The following is a 12,927-nucleotide window of genomic DNA, read 5'->3' on the forward strand; positions in this document are numbered from 1 at the left end:
GGGGCGTCTGTGTCCTGCACCCCGGAGAACTCTCAGACCCCTCCCAGCCTCCGGATATCCTACACAACAGCCTGCTCGCGAGCTGGGGCCGAGGCCTGTGACAAGCCCCCACGTGGCACCAGCAGGAAGGAGAAGAGCCTCAGTCTCTGACTAACGGGAATGTCAAAGGGCTGATTTCTGAGGGGAAGCGCACAGGAGCAGGAGGGCTCTGACCGCACAGAGCTGCGCCAAATTCTCAGAGCCATGAGGGAGGGCGAAGGTTCGTTAGCACAGCCCTGACACCGGGGTGAGGGAGGCAGTGTGAATGCACTGGGCTGGGTTCACTGATCCCGGCTTAAAACAAGAAGTCCCAGAATGCACGTCTGCTACTTCCGCAACGATCACCGTCCACTCAGTGCAGGAGCTGGGACCAGAACTGCAGAGTTCCCGGCTCCAAGGCCTGTGCCCTGAGCGCTGCCTCTCACCCCTCCTGCTGGGGCAGGCTCAGGGCTGCTGCTGGTGGCTACCTGCCCCTCTCTGCTCCCTGCTGGGGCCATTCTGGGAGGGAGATCGAACGTGGTTAACAACAACTTCACAATCGCTTCTGCAAACCTCTATTCAGCCCCAGACTGAAGAGTGCTGCTTTCCTGCGCGACATACACCCCACTGCAACCAAGGACACCCCACAGACCTTCCCTGCCTGCCCAGCAATGCAGATAGCACAGAGCTGAGCCATAGGATCAGCAGAGATTGAAACCGTGCAAAATGACCAGTTGCGATGGACCGGAGTTACTGATGCCATCTCAGCCGAGGTCTCCTGGCCACACGCAGAGTCCTGTGCTGGGGTGAGTCAGGGTTGAGTCTTCCCTACCCTGGCACAGGCTCCACCGCTGTGCAGACAGGGCTCCGTGCACCCGTGAGTTTAGAGCCCCATTCTGCTCCCAGAGGAGTGTTGAAAAGGCCCCAGCAGACAGCTCCCCTGTGGGCTTCTGCCCCAGCCAAGCAGGCATTGCTACTGAGAACCCCAGGGGTCCTGAGGAAAGGGAGAGGGGACACACCCCTGCCTCTCACGAGGGTGGCCAGGTTCATCAGCTGCCCATCAGTTGCTCTACTTCTGAATCAAATCCTCAGGGGAGTGGGGTGAATACGGCAGCGATGCCGTTACCAGCTCTCCTGAGGGTTTTCACCATGCACCTGCCATACTGGAGCTGTGCAGAGCAGGGATCGAGTGCTCCATGGGGGATCTCACCCCCACAAGAGGGTTTGTTTGCAGTCCCCGCTGGGTGCAGCATGGGGCCCCAACACCCATCCCCACCCAACAGCACCCACCCCATCCAGCACCCACTCCATCACCTGCCGCAGCCTCAGCCTGCATCCCACAGCCCCAAAAATCCTGAAAAGGAACAGCGTGAACGTTGGAAACAAGCGTACATCGCTGTTCCCTGCAGCTATGAGACAGTCAGGAGGGGGCAGCGTTCCCATGAGCTCAGCGTGCCGGGCCTGACCTCTTGTGAAACGCTGGAAGGACTGATCGTAGTAATAGCAACACTGACCACGCGGGGGAGCTCGTCCTCTCTCCAGTGCTGGAGCTGGGCATCTGGGTGAGTGCAGCCGTGTCCAGGTGCCAGGCTACAAACTGGGGGGACAGAGACATCTCTGGACTTGGGGCTTTTCATACCCCAACAACTTTCCCCTTTCCAATGTGACCCTGGAGGACACTGTGCTTTAGATTCTCACTCCCCAGCCACTCCCCTCCCCTCTCTGCTCCCTGCGCCCTGGAGCAGGGGTGCTCAGACTGGCTGGAGGGTCATGACAAGATCACCAAAACCCAGGGGCTGCTCTGACCTGGGAGGGGGAAGCGAAGGGGAGAGAAGCAGAAGTTCTCTCCCTCTTCTGCTGCCACATTCCCGTCCCCCTGCCCACACCAGGTCCTTCTGCAGGGAAAGCCACAAAAATCCATCAAGAGCCAGCTGCCTTGCTCACCAGGGGCCCCATTGCTCACAGTATCCTCAGCTGGTTCCTCACCATCTTTCAGTGAGCTTCCCGTGAGCAGTGTGCAGCGCAGAAGGGTTTCAGCCCCTCCCCTACCCCTTTCCAGCAGGACATCCCTCAGCAGCATCTTCCAGGAGCACCATAACCACCCAACCGCACGTCCACCACCCAGCAGCCGCCACATTGTCCGCTCCCAAACCCCAGGCTAACACCTGCCCCGGGCAGCAGCTGCGAATCCCAGAAGCCATCAGTCCGCACCCGCCAAACCTCTCAGAGACACCTGCACAACCTGCACCGCCAGCAAGTCCCTGCACCCATCCCACCAAGGACACACAGACCCAAACCAGCCAGGGTTTCTTGCAGCTGCAAAAGACTGTGGGTCAGGGTTATGACAAGAAACCCAGCTAGCTTTGCAGTGCCAAGCAGACAACGTTGGAGACTCCTCACTCCAGGGGGAGTGCTCTGAACGGTAACGGTCTGAGCAGACACAGCACTTCGGGAGCCCCTCACCCCCAAGATAAGCTACATTTTTCCTTGCAAATGGGAAACAAAACAATTCTTGGGTCTGTCCGTAGCTGTCTCTGAGGGGAGGGAGGTACCAGCAGCAGCCAGTGAGCAGGGGGCAGATTTGCATGAAGGGGCCGTTCTCCAGCGCTGGGGGTTTAAGAGAGAATTGGAGAGTTCCAGACACAGACCCGTTTGCCTCAGGAAACCGAGCTCGTCTGGATCCACCATGGCCTGGGCCCCTCTGCTCCTCACACTGGTCACGTACTGCTCAGGTGTGGCAAGGGAGGGGGGCTTATCTCAGTCTTTCAATCAAAGAGCGTCTTTGATTTTAGAGCTATTTCTCCCCCTGGTTCCCCCGGCTGCTGGCCCAGAGCTTTAAGCATCATGATCTTATCCCCGTGTTTTCTCCTCCTCTTGCAGGTTCGCTCGCCCAGTACGTGCTGACCCAGCCGCCTGCAGTGTCTGTGTCTCCAGGGCAAAATGCTCAACTCACCTGCACAGGAGAAAAGATTGACAAACAGTATGTGCAGTGGTACCAGCAGAAACCTGGCCGTGCCCCCGTACTCGTTATATATGGTGATAGCAGCAGACCCTCCGGAATCCCCGATCGATTCTCTGGGGCCAACTCCGGTAACACGGCCACGTTAACCATCACTGGAGTCCAGGCGCAGGACGAGGCTGATTATTACTGTGAGCGGTGGGACAATGACAGTAGCTCTGCTCACAGTGACACAGTCAGACGGGGAAGTGAGACACAAACCTCTGTTGTCAAAGGGGCACATTTATTCTCCTTCTTCCTGTAGCTGTGTGAGGGGCCCTTTCCAAGGTGGGAATGGAGGCTTCTTATTTCATCTGCCCACAAACCCTTCTCAGCAGCCTGGGGTCACAGTATGGCTCCTTAGTAAGCCCTGGGAGCCATCTCACCTCCCTGCATGGGGGAGAATCCTGGCCCCATTGATGTCACTGGCAAAATCCCCGTGAATTCAGTGGGGCCAAGATTTCACCCCGATGCTTGCAAAGCCAAAGGCTGATGCAGGGAGCAATGGGATCTCCTCCTCATTCTTCTTACAGGGAGAAACAAGAATTAGACCCACCCCTGGCTCTGTTACAGCTCTGAACTCTGCCTCCTCTTCTGTTGTCCCCCAGAATGAGGACGCCCCTCACCTGGTAACAGTCCAAGGCTGGACACTGATCTCCAAGTTGATGGCGTGGATGACACAGAGAGGCAGAGCAGGCTGCGAGGAACAGCCTGTGTGCTGCAATGACTGTGTTGTGATGCTTCTCCACAGCCATGCAGAGGAACGTCATCAGGGCGTGTGAGACATTGACCACTGGGGGCGGCTGATCTTCCACAAGCTGCAGAATGGCGTTACTCCCGGGGGAATCCTGCACCACTGCCTGAACACAGAATTCATGTCTCCCCAGATTTCTTTGCTTCCCTGCAGAAAAATGACTTTCTAACAGAGAAGCAAAGGGACGCTGCAAAAGCATTCACGCACCACTCCCTAGCAGCTCATCATTACATCATTTCAGGTACCCGGAGCAGCCGTTGGAGAAGTCAGTCACCACAGGGCTGGCGATACCCCAGCCAGGAGCTCCAACCCTGAACCAGGATCAGCTGCTAGTCCCGGCTGGGCTGGAGGCAGGAGAGGAAGGGACTTCCTCTTCCCCTGCAAGGAGTGTGGGACTGTGTCAGACTCACCCCAAAAAACCTTCCCCAGCTGCAGCAAGCTCAGCATCCTCCCCTGCTTCCTGCCCCCAGCGCTCCTCAGCTGCAGGGGGAGGGGACACTGCACGGGGAGCTGCTCCCCCATCCCCCCAACGCCCATGCATCTGGACCTCCCATATCCAGACACCCCCATCAAGCCTCACCCCGTGCATCTAAAACTCACCTAGCTCTCCATACCCAAACCCCACCCCACTGAACCTCAACTCCTGCATCTGGAGCCCCCCTACACCCAGTTCCCCTGCCTCCAGACCGCCACCCCTGCACCCACACCACCCCCACTGACCTCCCTGCACTCAAACCCCGACCCTTATGAGCTCCACCCCCCTGCATCACCCTGAGCCCCCACATCCAGACCCCCGTGCCACTGACCCACCAACTAACTGCACCCAGACTCCCCCGCTGACACCCCCATGCCCAGACCCCTCCATTGATCCCCAACCACCTTCACCTGGAAGCCCCTGCAAGGTCCCATTGTCCCTGCACTTGGACCCTGCCCCTCCCCGAGCCCCTGCGCATCCACATCCTGCCACAGTCTGCCTGCACCCAGATTGTCCCACACACATGGGACACCTAGATGCATCCACACTGAGCCTCTTCAGACTTGGATGCTGCCTGCCCCACACCGGGTCCACCTGGCACAGAGGGGAAGAGTCTCATGGTGTTTCTGGGACAGCAGCTGTTCCAACTTCCGAGACAGCATGCCGACACACTCACTCTCCCAGAACACACACTGCCTCTGTCTTTCTCCCTCTCCCGCTCACACACACAGACACACGCGTCCTGTCACACACTCCCCCCGACCCCCACACCTGCACAGGAGAAGAGACTGACGATTAGTATGTGCAGTAGGACCACAAGAAACCTGGCCGTGCCCCCGCTACTCATTATATACAAGGACAGTGAGAGACCCTCCGGAATCCCGGAGCGATTGTGTCTGTTGGGGCCCTGGCTGATGGCATCTCAGCACAGCTCTGCTGGGGAGCTGGCCACATGCGGAGTCCTGGGCCGGGCTGGGCAAGGGCTGAGTCTCTCCTCCCCTGAAACAGGCTCCACCGCTGTGCAGACAGGGCTCCGTGCTCCTCTGAGTGGAGAGGCCCATTCTGCTCCCAGAGGAGTGTTGGAAAGTCCCCCGGCAGACAGCTCTCCTGTGGGCTCCTGCCCCGGCCAAGCAGGCATTGCTACTGAGAACCCCAGGGGTCCTGAGAAAGGGAGAGGGGACACACCCCTGCCTCTCACGAGGGTGGCCAGGTTGCTCAGCAGCCCATCAGTTGCTCTACTCCACAATCAAACCCTCAGGGGAGTGGGATGAATGCCCAGGGCATCAAAAGGCAGAGACGCTCTTCCAGGATATTGTGATTACACCTGAGCTCTGTGGAGATTTACGGATCCTCGGCACTCTCGGTGTAGGGGATCTAAGGTGGAAATGGACAATTTCTACTCTGTCCGGCAATGTTCAAAAGGGCAGGGTAAAAAGCCATGCAGCAGCCCGGGGTGGATCTGCCTCCCTGCCCCTTCCCCTGGGGACGGGTCTGTCTGTGTCTCACGGAGTTAGATTCATGTAGCCGCACCCCGCTGGCTGCCCAGCTCTAGAATGTCTTAATCTTCCTCCAGCTGCCTGAATACCTGACTGATCTCTGCCCAACGGGACTCAGCCAAGGGCCTGATCACCTGGTTAGTGTGGAGAAGGACATCCTGGAAGGAAGAGGCTGAATGCTGGAAGGGACTGGATAGCAATGTTCCCTACAGGCCTGGAGAGTCAGGGACGTGATCATGGCAAGTGCGACGCTGGCCACCAAGGGGCTATAATGATCTGTGGGAGCCAACTAAACCGCAGGGAGTGGCTTTGAGTGCTTGTGTGCACCGGCCCTAGGTGTTGGGGAAGGTGCGTGTGCCACACGCTCAGAGGCAGGGGCTGTCAGCGCGCCCAGCCCCCACTCCAAAATTAGCCCAATTCCAGTCCCCATCCAACAGCACCCACACCATCCAGCACCCCAGAAATGATCACCCCAAAACTGGACACCATTTTTTCCTGCAATGAACGAAAATGGTGGCATAACTCTGAAAACTATTGTGGCCTGGGAGCATGAGAAGAAACCACAGTTTAATTTGAGGTCTCAGGCAGATCAAATTGGAGACTTCTGGGGAGAGGGGTCTGCACTTGACGTTCTGAGCAGACCAGACCCATTGGGAGCTGCTCACCTCTGGGATGAGCTAAACTTTCTTCTTGCTGATGAAAAGCAAAGCAGTCCTTTCCCCTATAGGTGTCTGAGGGGATTTATGCAGAGAGGCTCTCCCCTGAGTCCCTTCGCTCTTGGGGAGTGAAAGGCAGCAGCAGCCAGTGAGCAGGGGGCTGATTTGCATGAAGGGGCCGTTCTCCAGCACTGGGGGTTTAAGAGAGAATTGGAGGGTCCCAGACACAGGCCCGTTTGCATCAGGAAGCCGAGCTCGTCTGGATCCATCATGGCCTGGGCCCCTCTGCTCCTCACGCTGCTCACGTACTGCTCAGGTATTAGAAGCGGGAGAGTTTTTCTCCATCTCTTTAGTCAGGGGATTTTCTCTTCCTTGGGTTCCTGCACGGCCTGTGGTGGGTTAGCTCTTGAAATATTGATTGTATCCCCATGTTTTCTCCTCCTGTCTCAGGTTCTCTTGCCCAGTACGTGCTGACTCAGCCGCCTTCAGCGTCTGTGTCTCCAGGGCAAAACGCTCAACTCACCTGCTCAGGGAACAACATTGGTAGCAAGAATTTGCAGTGGTACCAACAGAAACCTGGCAGCGCCCCCCTACTCCTTATATATCGTAGTAGCTACAGACCTTCCGGAATCCCTGATCGATTCTCTGGCACCTACTCCGGTAACACGGCCACGTTAACCATCACTGGAGTCCAGGCGCAGGACGAGGCTGATTATTACTGTCAGGTGTGGGACAGGGACAGTAGCACTACTCACAGTGACACGGCCAGATGGGGAAGTGAGACACAAACTGCCCGTTGACACAGGGGATCATTTATTCTCATTCTTTCTGCGACAGCGTGAGGGGCCCTTTCCGAGCTGGGAATGGAGGCGTCTTATTTCATCTGCCCACAAACCCTTCTCGGCAGCCTGGCCTCACACTTTGTCTCCTTAGTAACCACTGGGGTGGGAAAGGGCTGAGTCTTCCCTCCCCTGGCGCAGGCTCCAGGCTCTGCACTCCAGTGAGTTGAGAGGCCCATTCGGAGCATTAGGAAGTCCCCCAGCAGACAGCTCTCGTGTGGGCTCCTGCCCCGGCCAAGCAGCCATTGCTAGTGAGAACCCCAGAGGGTCCTGAGGAAAGGGCGAGGTGCCACACCGCTGTCTCTCAGGAGGTGGCCAGGTTACTCAGTAGCCCACCAGCTGCTCTTCTTCTGAATCCAATCCTCAGGGGAGTGGGGTAAACACGGCAGTGATGCCGTTACCAAGTGTCCAGAGGGCTGTCAGTGTGCACCTGCCGGACTGGAGTTGTGCAGAGCAGGGATCGAGCGCTTCAGGGGGGATCTCAGCCCCGAAAGGGGGTTTGCTGAGAGTCCCCACTGGGTTCAGCCCGGGGCATCGAAAGGCAAAGTGAGTTCCACGTAACTAGAGCTGCTCCAAACGTTTCAGACAAATAGCTTATTCAGCAAAAGGTGCAGTTTCGGTCCAACTGCACAAATTGGACCCGGCTCATTTTGGCCAGTCACAAACTGGCCAGAGGGGGGCTGGTGCTGCTCTTACTGTTCCTGACACACCCCACCCCCGCCCCATTCTTCATTTACCCAGTGGGGAGGGCGCTCACCTAGACAATGGGCAGCCCACGTACAACTCCACACTCTAACCATTCCAAGCCAGACTTTTACAATACTCCAAAATACGTAAAACATTTCAGATTCGATCTGAGCTGAACTGAAGACACGTCCAGTAACGCCGGCTATTTAACCATCTCCGGGGCCCTGGCAGAGGACGAGGCTGATAATCACAGTGCTGTGGTGCACAGCAGGGCCTGTTCCCGTGACTTGGTCAGACGGGGAAGTGAGACAAACTCCTCCCTCCCCTTCCCCCATCCAGGTTCTCTGGTGGGGGGAACAAAAACACACAAGCTGCTGTGTTTGGTTTCTGCCTGTAACGCATCACACAACAGTTGTTCTTCTCAGCAAAGCTCATTTCCCCACTCTCAGCAGTTGCCCAGCACTTCCCTAGTCTTCCCTGTTCTCTCCTCAGACTCTCACTGCTGGGGTCCAGGTGGACACCTCTAAGAACATAAGAACGGCCACCCTGGCTCAGACCAATGGTCCATCTATCCCAGTAGCCTGGCTTCCCACACTGGCCAGTGCCAGAAGCTTCAGACGGAATGAACAGAACAAAGCAATTACTGAGTGATCCGTCCCCTCTCGTCCAGTGCTAGCAGCTGGCAATCTAGCCATTGATGGACCTATCCTCCACGAACTTACCGAGTTCTTTTTCCACTCATAGTTATTCCTTTGGCCTTCACAAGATCCCCTGGCAACGAATCCCACAGGTTGACTGTGCGTTGTGTGAAGAAGTACTCGCTTAGGTTTCTTTTAAACCTGCTGCCTATTAATTTCATTGGGTGATCCCTGGTTCTATTGCTATGGGACAGGTTAACAACATGTCCTTATTGACTCTCTCCACACCGGTCATGATTTTATGGACCTCTATCATCTCCCCCATGTGTTCTCCAAGATGAACCTTCCCAGTCTTTTTAATCTCTCCTCAGATGGAAGCTGATCTATACCTCGAACCACATTTTGGTGGTTCCTCTTTCTACCTGATCCATATTGGGATACAGCTCCCAGGTGTCAAGAGTTCTAAATAGAAGCAGTGGAACTTCTGAAAGGCCGACCGGGAAAGATATCAGGAAGTGCTGGAGAAGACAGTAGTGACAATACCAGCCTGGCATCTCTCAGTAAATGAGACCTACCCTCGCTTCTGTGGTGCTGTCTACAAAGCAGCCTGCAGAGCCATCCCACGCTGTTGCTCCCCGGTCTACATCCCCTGTCTCGAGGAGGAGAGCGCTGCCTTGCACAAGCAGTAGGAGGCGTCTGGTGACCCAGACGCCGCTGACCCTCTGATCGAATCATTGGACACTGCTCGCCGAGCCAGATGGGAGGAGACGACCGAGAGGATGAGCTTTACCTGCTCCAGATGCAAGTGTTGGAGTCGCGCCAACACCTTGGAGCAGCGCAGCAGCCACCTGCACCCTGCCGACCTTCAGTGACTTCAGTGATGAAGAACTGCATCACGCCACTGGAGATTCCATCGCTTGGCTAGACGACTATGCACACGCGAAACAAATACCTTTTCCAATTCTAAAACGTCTTTTTTGACATGGGGTGTCCAGAACTGCATATAATATTCAAGGTCTGGGCACACCATGGTTTTATATAGTGTCATGATGATATTTTCAGCCTTCTTATCTATCCCTTTCCTATCATTCCGAACACTGTTCGCTTTTTTGACTGCAGCTGCACATTGAGCAGATGTTTTCAGAGACCTCTCCACAATGACTCCAGGATCTCTCTCTTGAGTGGTAACAGCTAACGGCGACCCCATCATTTTATATGTAGAGTTGGGATGGTGTTTTCCAATGTGCATTACTTTGCATTCATCAACATTGAATTTCATCTGCCATTTTGTTGCCCAGTCACCCAGTTTTGAGAGATCCCTTTGGAACTGCTTCGCAATGAGCTTTGGACTAAATTATCTTGAGTAGTTTTGTATCATCTGCAAACTGTGACACCTCGCTGATTGCCCCTTTTCCAGACCAGTTAGGAAGATGTTGAACAGCACTGGTCCTACCCAGATCCTTCTGGACTCCACTATTTGCCTCTCTCCACTCTGAAAACTGACCATTTTTTCCTACTCTTTGTTTCCTATCTTTTAAGCAGTTACTGATCCACGCAAGGACCTTCCCTCTTATTCCTGGAGAGCTGGCCTGCACGGCCCCAGTATCCGCTACCGCTCACGGTGGGGTGCCCCTGGGATCAGAACAGAACATTAGTGTCCCAGGAAGAGACAACAATAGCAAACCAGCTAGGAGGAGGTGACTTCATAGAATCATAGAATATCAGGGTTGCAACGTCTGAAACCCCTGGGGAATCCCTTCCAAAGATGGGACCAGGCTGATGACGTGATCAGTGCAGCCAGCACAGAGAAGAACACCCTAAAAAGGAACAACATGAATGCTGCAAGCAATTGTACAGTGATGTTCCCTGTGGCTGTGAGAGACAGTGAGTAGGGGCCCGCTTTGTGATGAGCTCAGCATGGAGGGACTAAAACCTTTTCTAAAACCCCGGCCAGAATAATTTTAGTAACAGCAGCACTGACCAACAGGGGGTGATCTTCACCTTCACAGTGCTGGAGCTCAGAGTCTCTACTCGGGCAGTGTAAAGCAAGTCAGGCTACACACTGCTGGGCTAGAGAGATCTCTGGGCTTTGGGGCTTTCTATTCCCCAACAGCGCTCACATGACTGAGCTGGACAAGGGACCCTAGAGACCACTGTTTGGATTCCAACCTCCCAGCCACTCCCTCTCTGCTCCCTGGTCTCTGGGGCAGGGGTTCTCCGACTGCCAGTCTTGCTTGGAGTGCTGCGAGGGTCACGATAAGATCCCCAAAACCCAGGGGCTGCTATAACCCAGAGGGGGCAAGCGTTGCCTTCGGCCTGCCCACACTGTCCTGCTGCTGGGAAGTACCACTCAAAGGGGAGCAGTCAGGAGCCAGTTGCCTTGATCCTCATGGTCCCCATTGCTCAGCTGGTTCCTCGCTGTCTTTCAGTGGGGCTCCCCTCCAGGAGTGTGCCGTGCAGAAGGGTCTCTGCCCCACCCTTCCCAGCGGAGCCTCACCTAGCAGCATGCTCCAATAGCACCCCAGAGCCCCCCAGCGGCACCCATCCTGGTCAGTCCCAACCCCAATCAAGCACAACTCCAGAGCCCAGCAGCAGCCCCTCACTCCTCAAGCCATCGGTCTGCAGCAGCCACATCTCCCAGGGACACCTAACCAGCCAGCAGCCGTCCCATTGGACACACAGCTCCAAACCAGCCAGGGTTTCTTGCGGCCACAAAACTCATGGCAAAGGGACGCGGCAAGAGCAGTCACGCACCACTCCCTAGCACCACCGGTACATCATTTCAGGTACCCGGAGCAGCTGGTGAAGAAGTAAATCACCACAGGGCTGGCGATACCCCAGCCAGGAGCACCAACCCTGAACCAGAATCAGCTGCTAGTCCTGGCTGGGCTGGAGGCAGGAGAGGAAGGGACTTCCTCTTCCCCTGAAAGGAGTATGGGGCTGTGTCAGACTCACCCCAAAAAACCTTCCCCAGCTGCAGCAAGCTCAGCATCCTCCCCTGCTTCCTGCCCCCATCGCTCCTCAGCTGCAGGGGGAGGGGACACTGTACGGGGACATGCTCCCCCATCCCCCCAACGCCCATGCATCTGGACCTTCCATATCCAGACACCCCCACCAAGCCTCACCCCGTGCACCTAAAACTCACCTAGCTCTCCATATCCAAACCCCACCCCACTGAACCTCAACTCTTGCATCTGGAGACCCCCTGCACTCAGACCCCCAGCCTCCAGACCTCCACCCCTGCACCCACACCACCCCCACTGACCTCCCTGCACTCTAACCCCGACCCTTATGAGCTCCATCACCCTGAGCCCCACATCCAGACCCCCATGCCACAGATCCCCCAAGTAACTGTACCCTGACTCCCCCACTGAGACCCCCATGACCAGACCCCTCCATTGATCCCCAACCACCTTCACCTGGAAGCCCCTGCACAGTCCCATTGTCCCTGCACTTGGACCCCGCCCCTCCCCGAGCCCCTGTGCATCCACATCCTGCCACAGTCTGCCTGCACCCAGATTGTCCCACACAGCTGGGACACCTAGATCCCCCCACACTGAGCCTCTTCAGACTTGGATCCTGCCTGGTTGAGTCTGCCTGCCCCACACCGGGTCCACCTGGCACAGAGGGGAAGAGTCTTATGGTGTTTCTGGGACAGCAGCTGTTCGAACTTACCAGACAGGATGCCGACACACTCACTCTCCCCCAACACACCCTGCTGACCTTCAGTGACACCCAGCCAGGTAGCCGGACACCTACTGAGAGTGGCCAGAGCACCTTTGGAGAAACAGGTGTGAAGACAAGTGAGGAACGAATGGTGTATATTTCAATATGTACACCAGATCAGAAGCTGCCCACAACCATTTACTGTAACAGAGCTGGAACAGACACTGGGTAGCATCAAGTGTGGAACAGCTGCGGGCTATCTCCAGAATTCCTGAAAAACCTTGGCCCCCGTGCTTGGCTTTGGTGTGTGAAATTCGTCACCAGGATCATCAGTGACGGTAGGTTACAGAAGATATGGCACACCGCAAAAGTCATTGGCCTCCAAAAGTCTGGAAAGGACCCGAGTCCAGCATCAAGCCATTATCCCATATCATTACTGTCGGTGTACTTCAAGGCACTGGAGCGCTCTGTCCTACCGCACATGTGTGACGATGTGATGTAGCAGGGAGGGGTGAAGTGTTGATCTGGGAATGTGCCCAGGGGATGGGAGACCTGACAGCCTGTAACCTGAGCCAGGAGGGGGAGGGGGACGTAACACCTCTGCCCAGGAATGTGGACGGAGGCTGCAGCAGGGAACCAGCTGGGTGGGTTTAGTTTCAGTTTGGGGCTGGGTGGAGGAACACAGGGAACCCCAGGGCTG

General features: G+C 56.0%; 6 protein-coding genes and 1 gene segment (V, D, J or C); all 7 read left to right on the forward strand.

Annotated features, from left to right (window-relative positions):
- Positions 1-12,927, forward strand: part of LOC102937026 (immunoglobulin lambda-1 light chain) — a 537,592-nt gene that overhangs the window by 492,117 nt on the left and 32,548 nt on the right. The window lies entirely within an intron of this gene.
- LOC102941305 (immunoglobulin lambda variable 3-21) overlaps positions 1-12,927 on the forward strand; it is a 550,568-nt gene that overhangs the window by 484,249 nt on the left and 53,392 nt on the right. The gene's annotated exons all lie outside the window — the stretch shown is intronic.
- LOC122461352 (immunoglobulin lambda-1 light chain-like) overlaps positions 1-12,927 on the forward strand; it is a 567,620-nt gene that overhangs the window by 472,804 nt on the left and 81,889 nt on the right. The gene's annotated exons all lie outside the window — the stretch shown is intronic.
- LOC102941083 (immunoglobulin lambda-1 light chain) overlaps positions 1-12,927 on the forward strand; it is a 389,283-nt gene that overhangs the window by 351,636 nt on the left and 24,720 nt on the right. For 4 of the 49 annotated variants that reach the window (XM_043529678.1, XM_043529675.1, XM_043529677.1 and 1 more), the window contains exon 3: positions 3,050-3,201. The exons of 35 other annotated variants lie outside the window; for them this stretch is intronic. In XM_043529678.1, the coding sequence (XP_043385613.1) occupies positions 3,050-3,201 (152 nt within the window). Of the gene's footprint in view, positions 1-2,646; positions 2,751-2,898; positions 3,202-6,644; positions 6,714-6,847; positions 7,148-8,052; positions 8,061-10,258; positions 10,266-12,927 lie in introns of those variants that run through there. 10 more of the 49 variants (XM_043529673.1, XM_043529671.1, XM_043529674.1 and 7 more) reach the window with 7 other exon arrangements.
- LOC122463057 (immunoglobulin lambda-1 light chain-like) overlaps positions 1-12,927 on the forward strand; it is a 375,063-nt gene that overhangs the window by 316,567 nt on the left and 45,569 nt on the right. The gene's annotated exons all lie outside the window — the stretch shown is intronic.
- Positions 1-12,927, forward strand: part of LOC102935130 (immunoglobulin lambda-1 light chain-like) — a 376,593-nt gene that overhangs the window by 295,833 nt on the left and 67,833 nt on the right. The gene's annotated exons all lie outside the window — the stretch shown is intronic.
- The window catches only part of LOC119563806, a 331,177-nt gene that overhangs the window by 242,595 nt on the left and 75,655 nt on the right, over positions 1-12,927 (forward strand).

Source organism: Chelonia mydas, chromosome 15 (genome assembly GCF_015237465.2).
Source record: "Chelonia mydas isolate rCheMyd1 chromosome 15, rCheMyd1.pri.v2, whole genome shotgun sequence".
Lineage (NCBI taxonomy): Eukaryota > Metazoa > Chordata > Testudines > Cheloniidae > Chelonia > Chelonia mydas.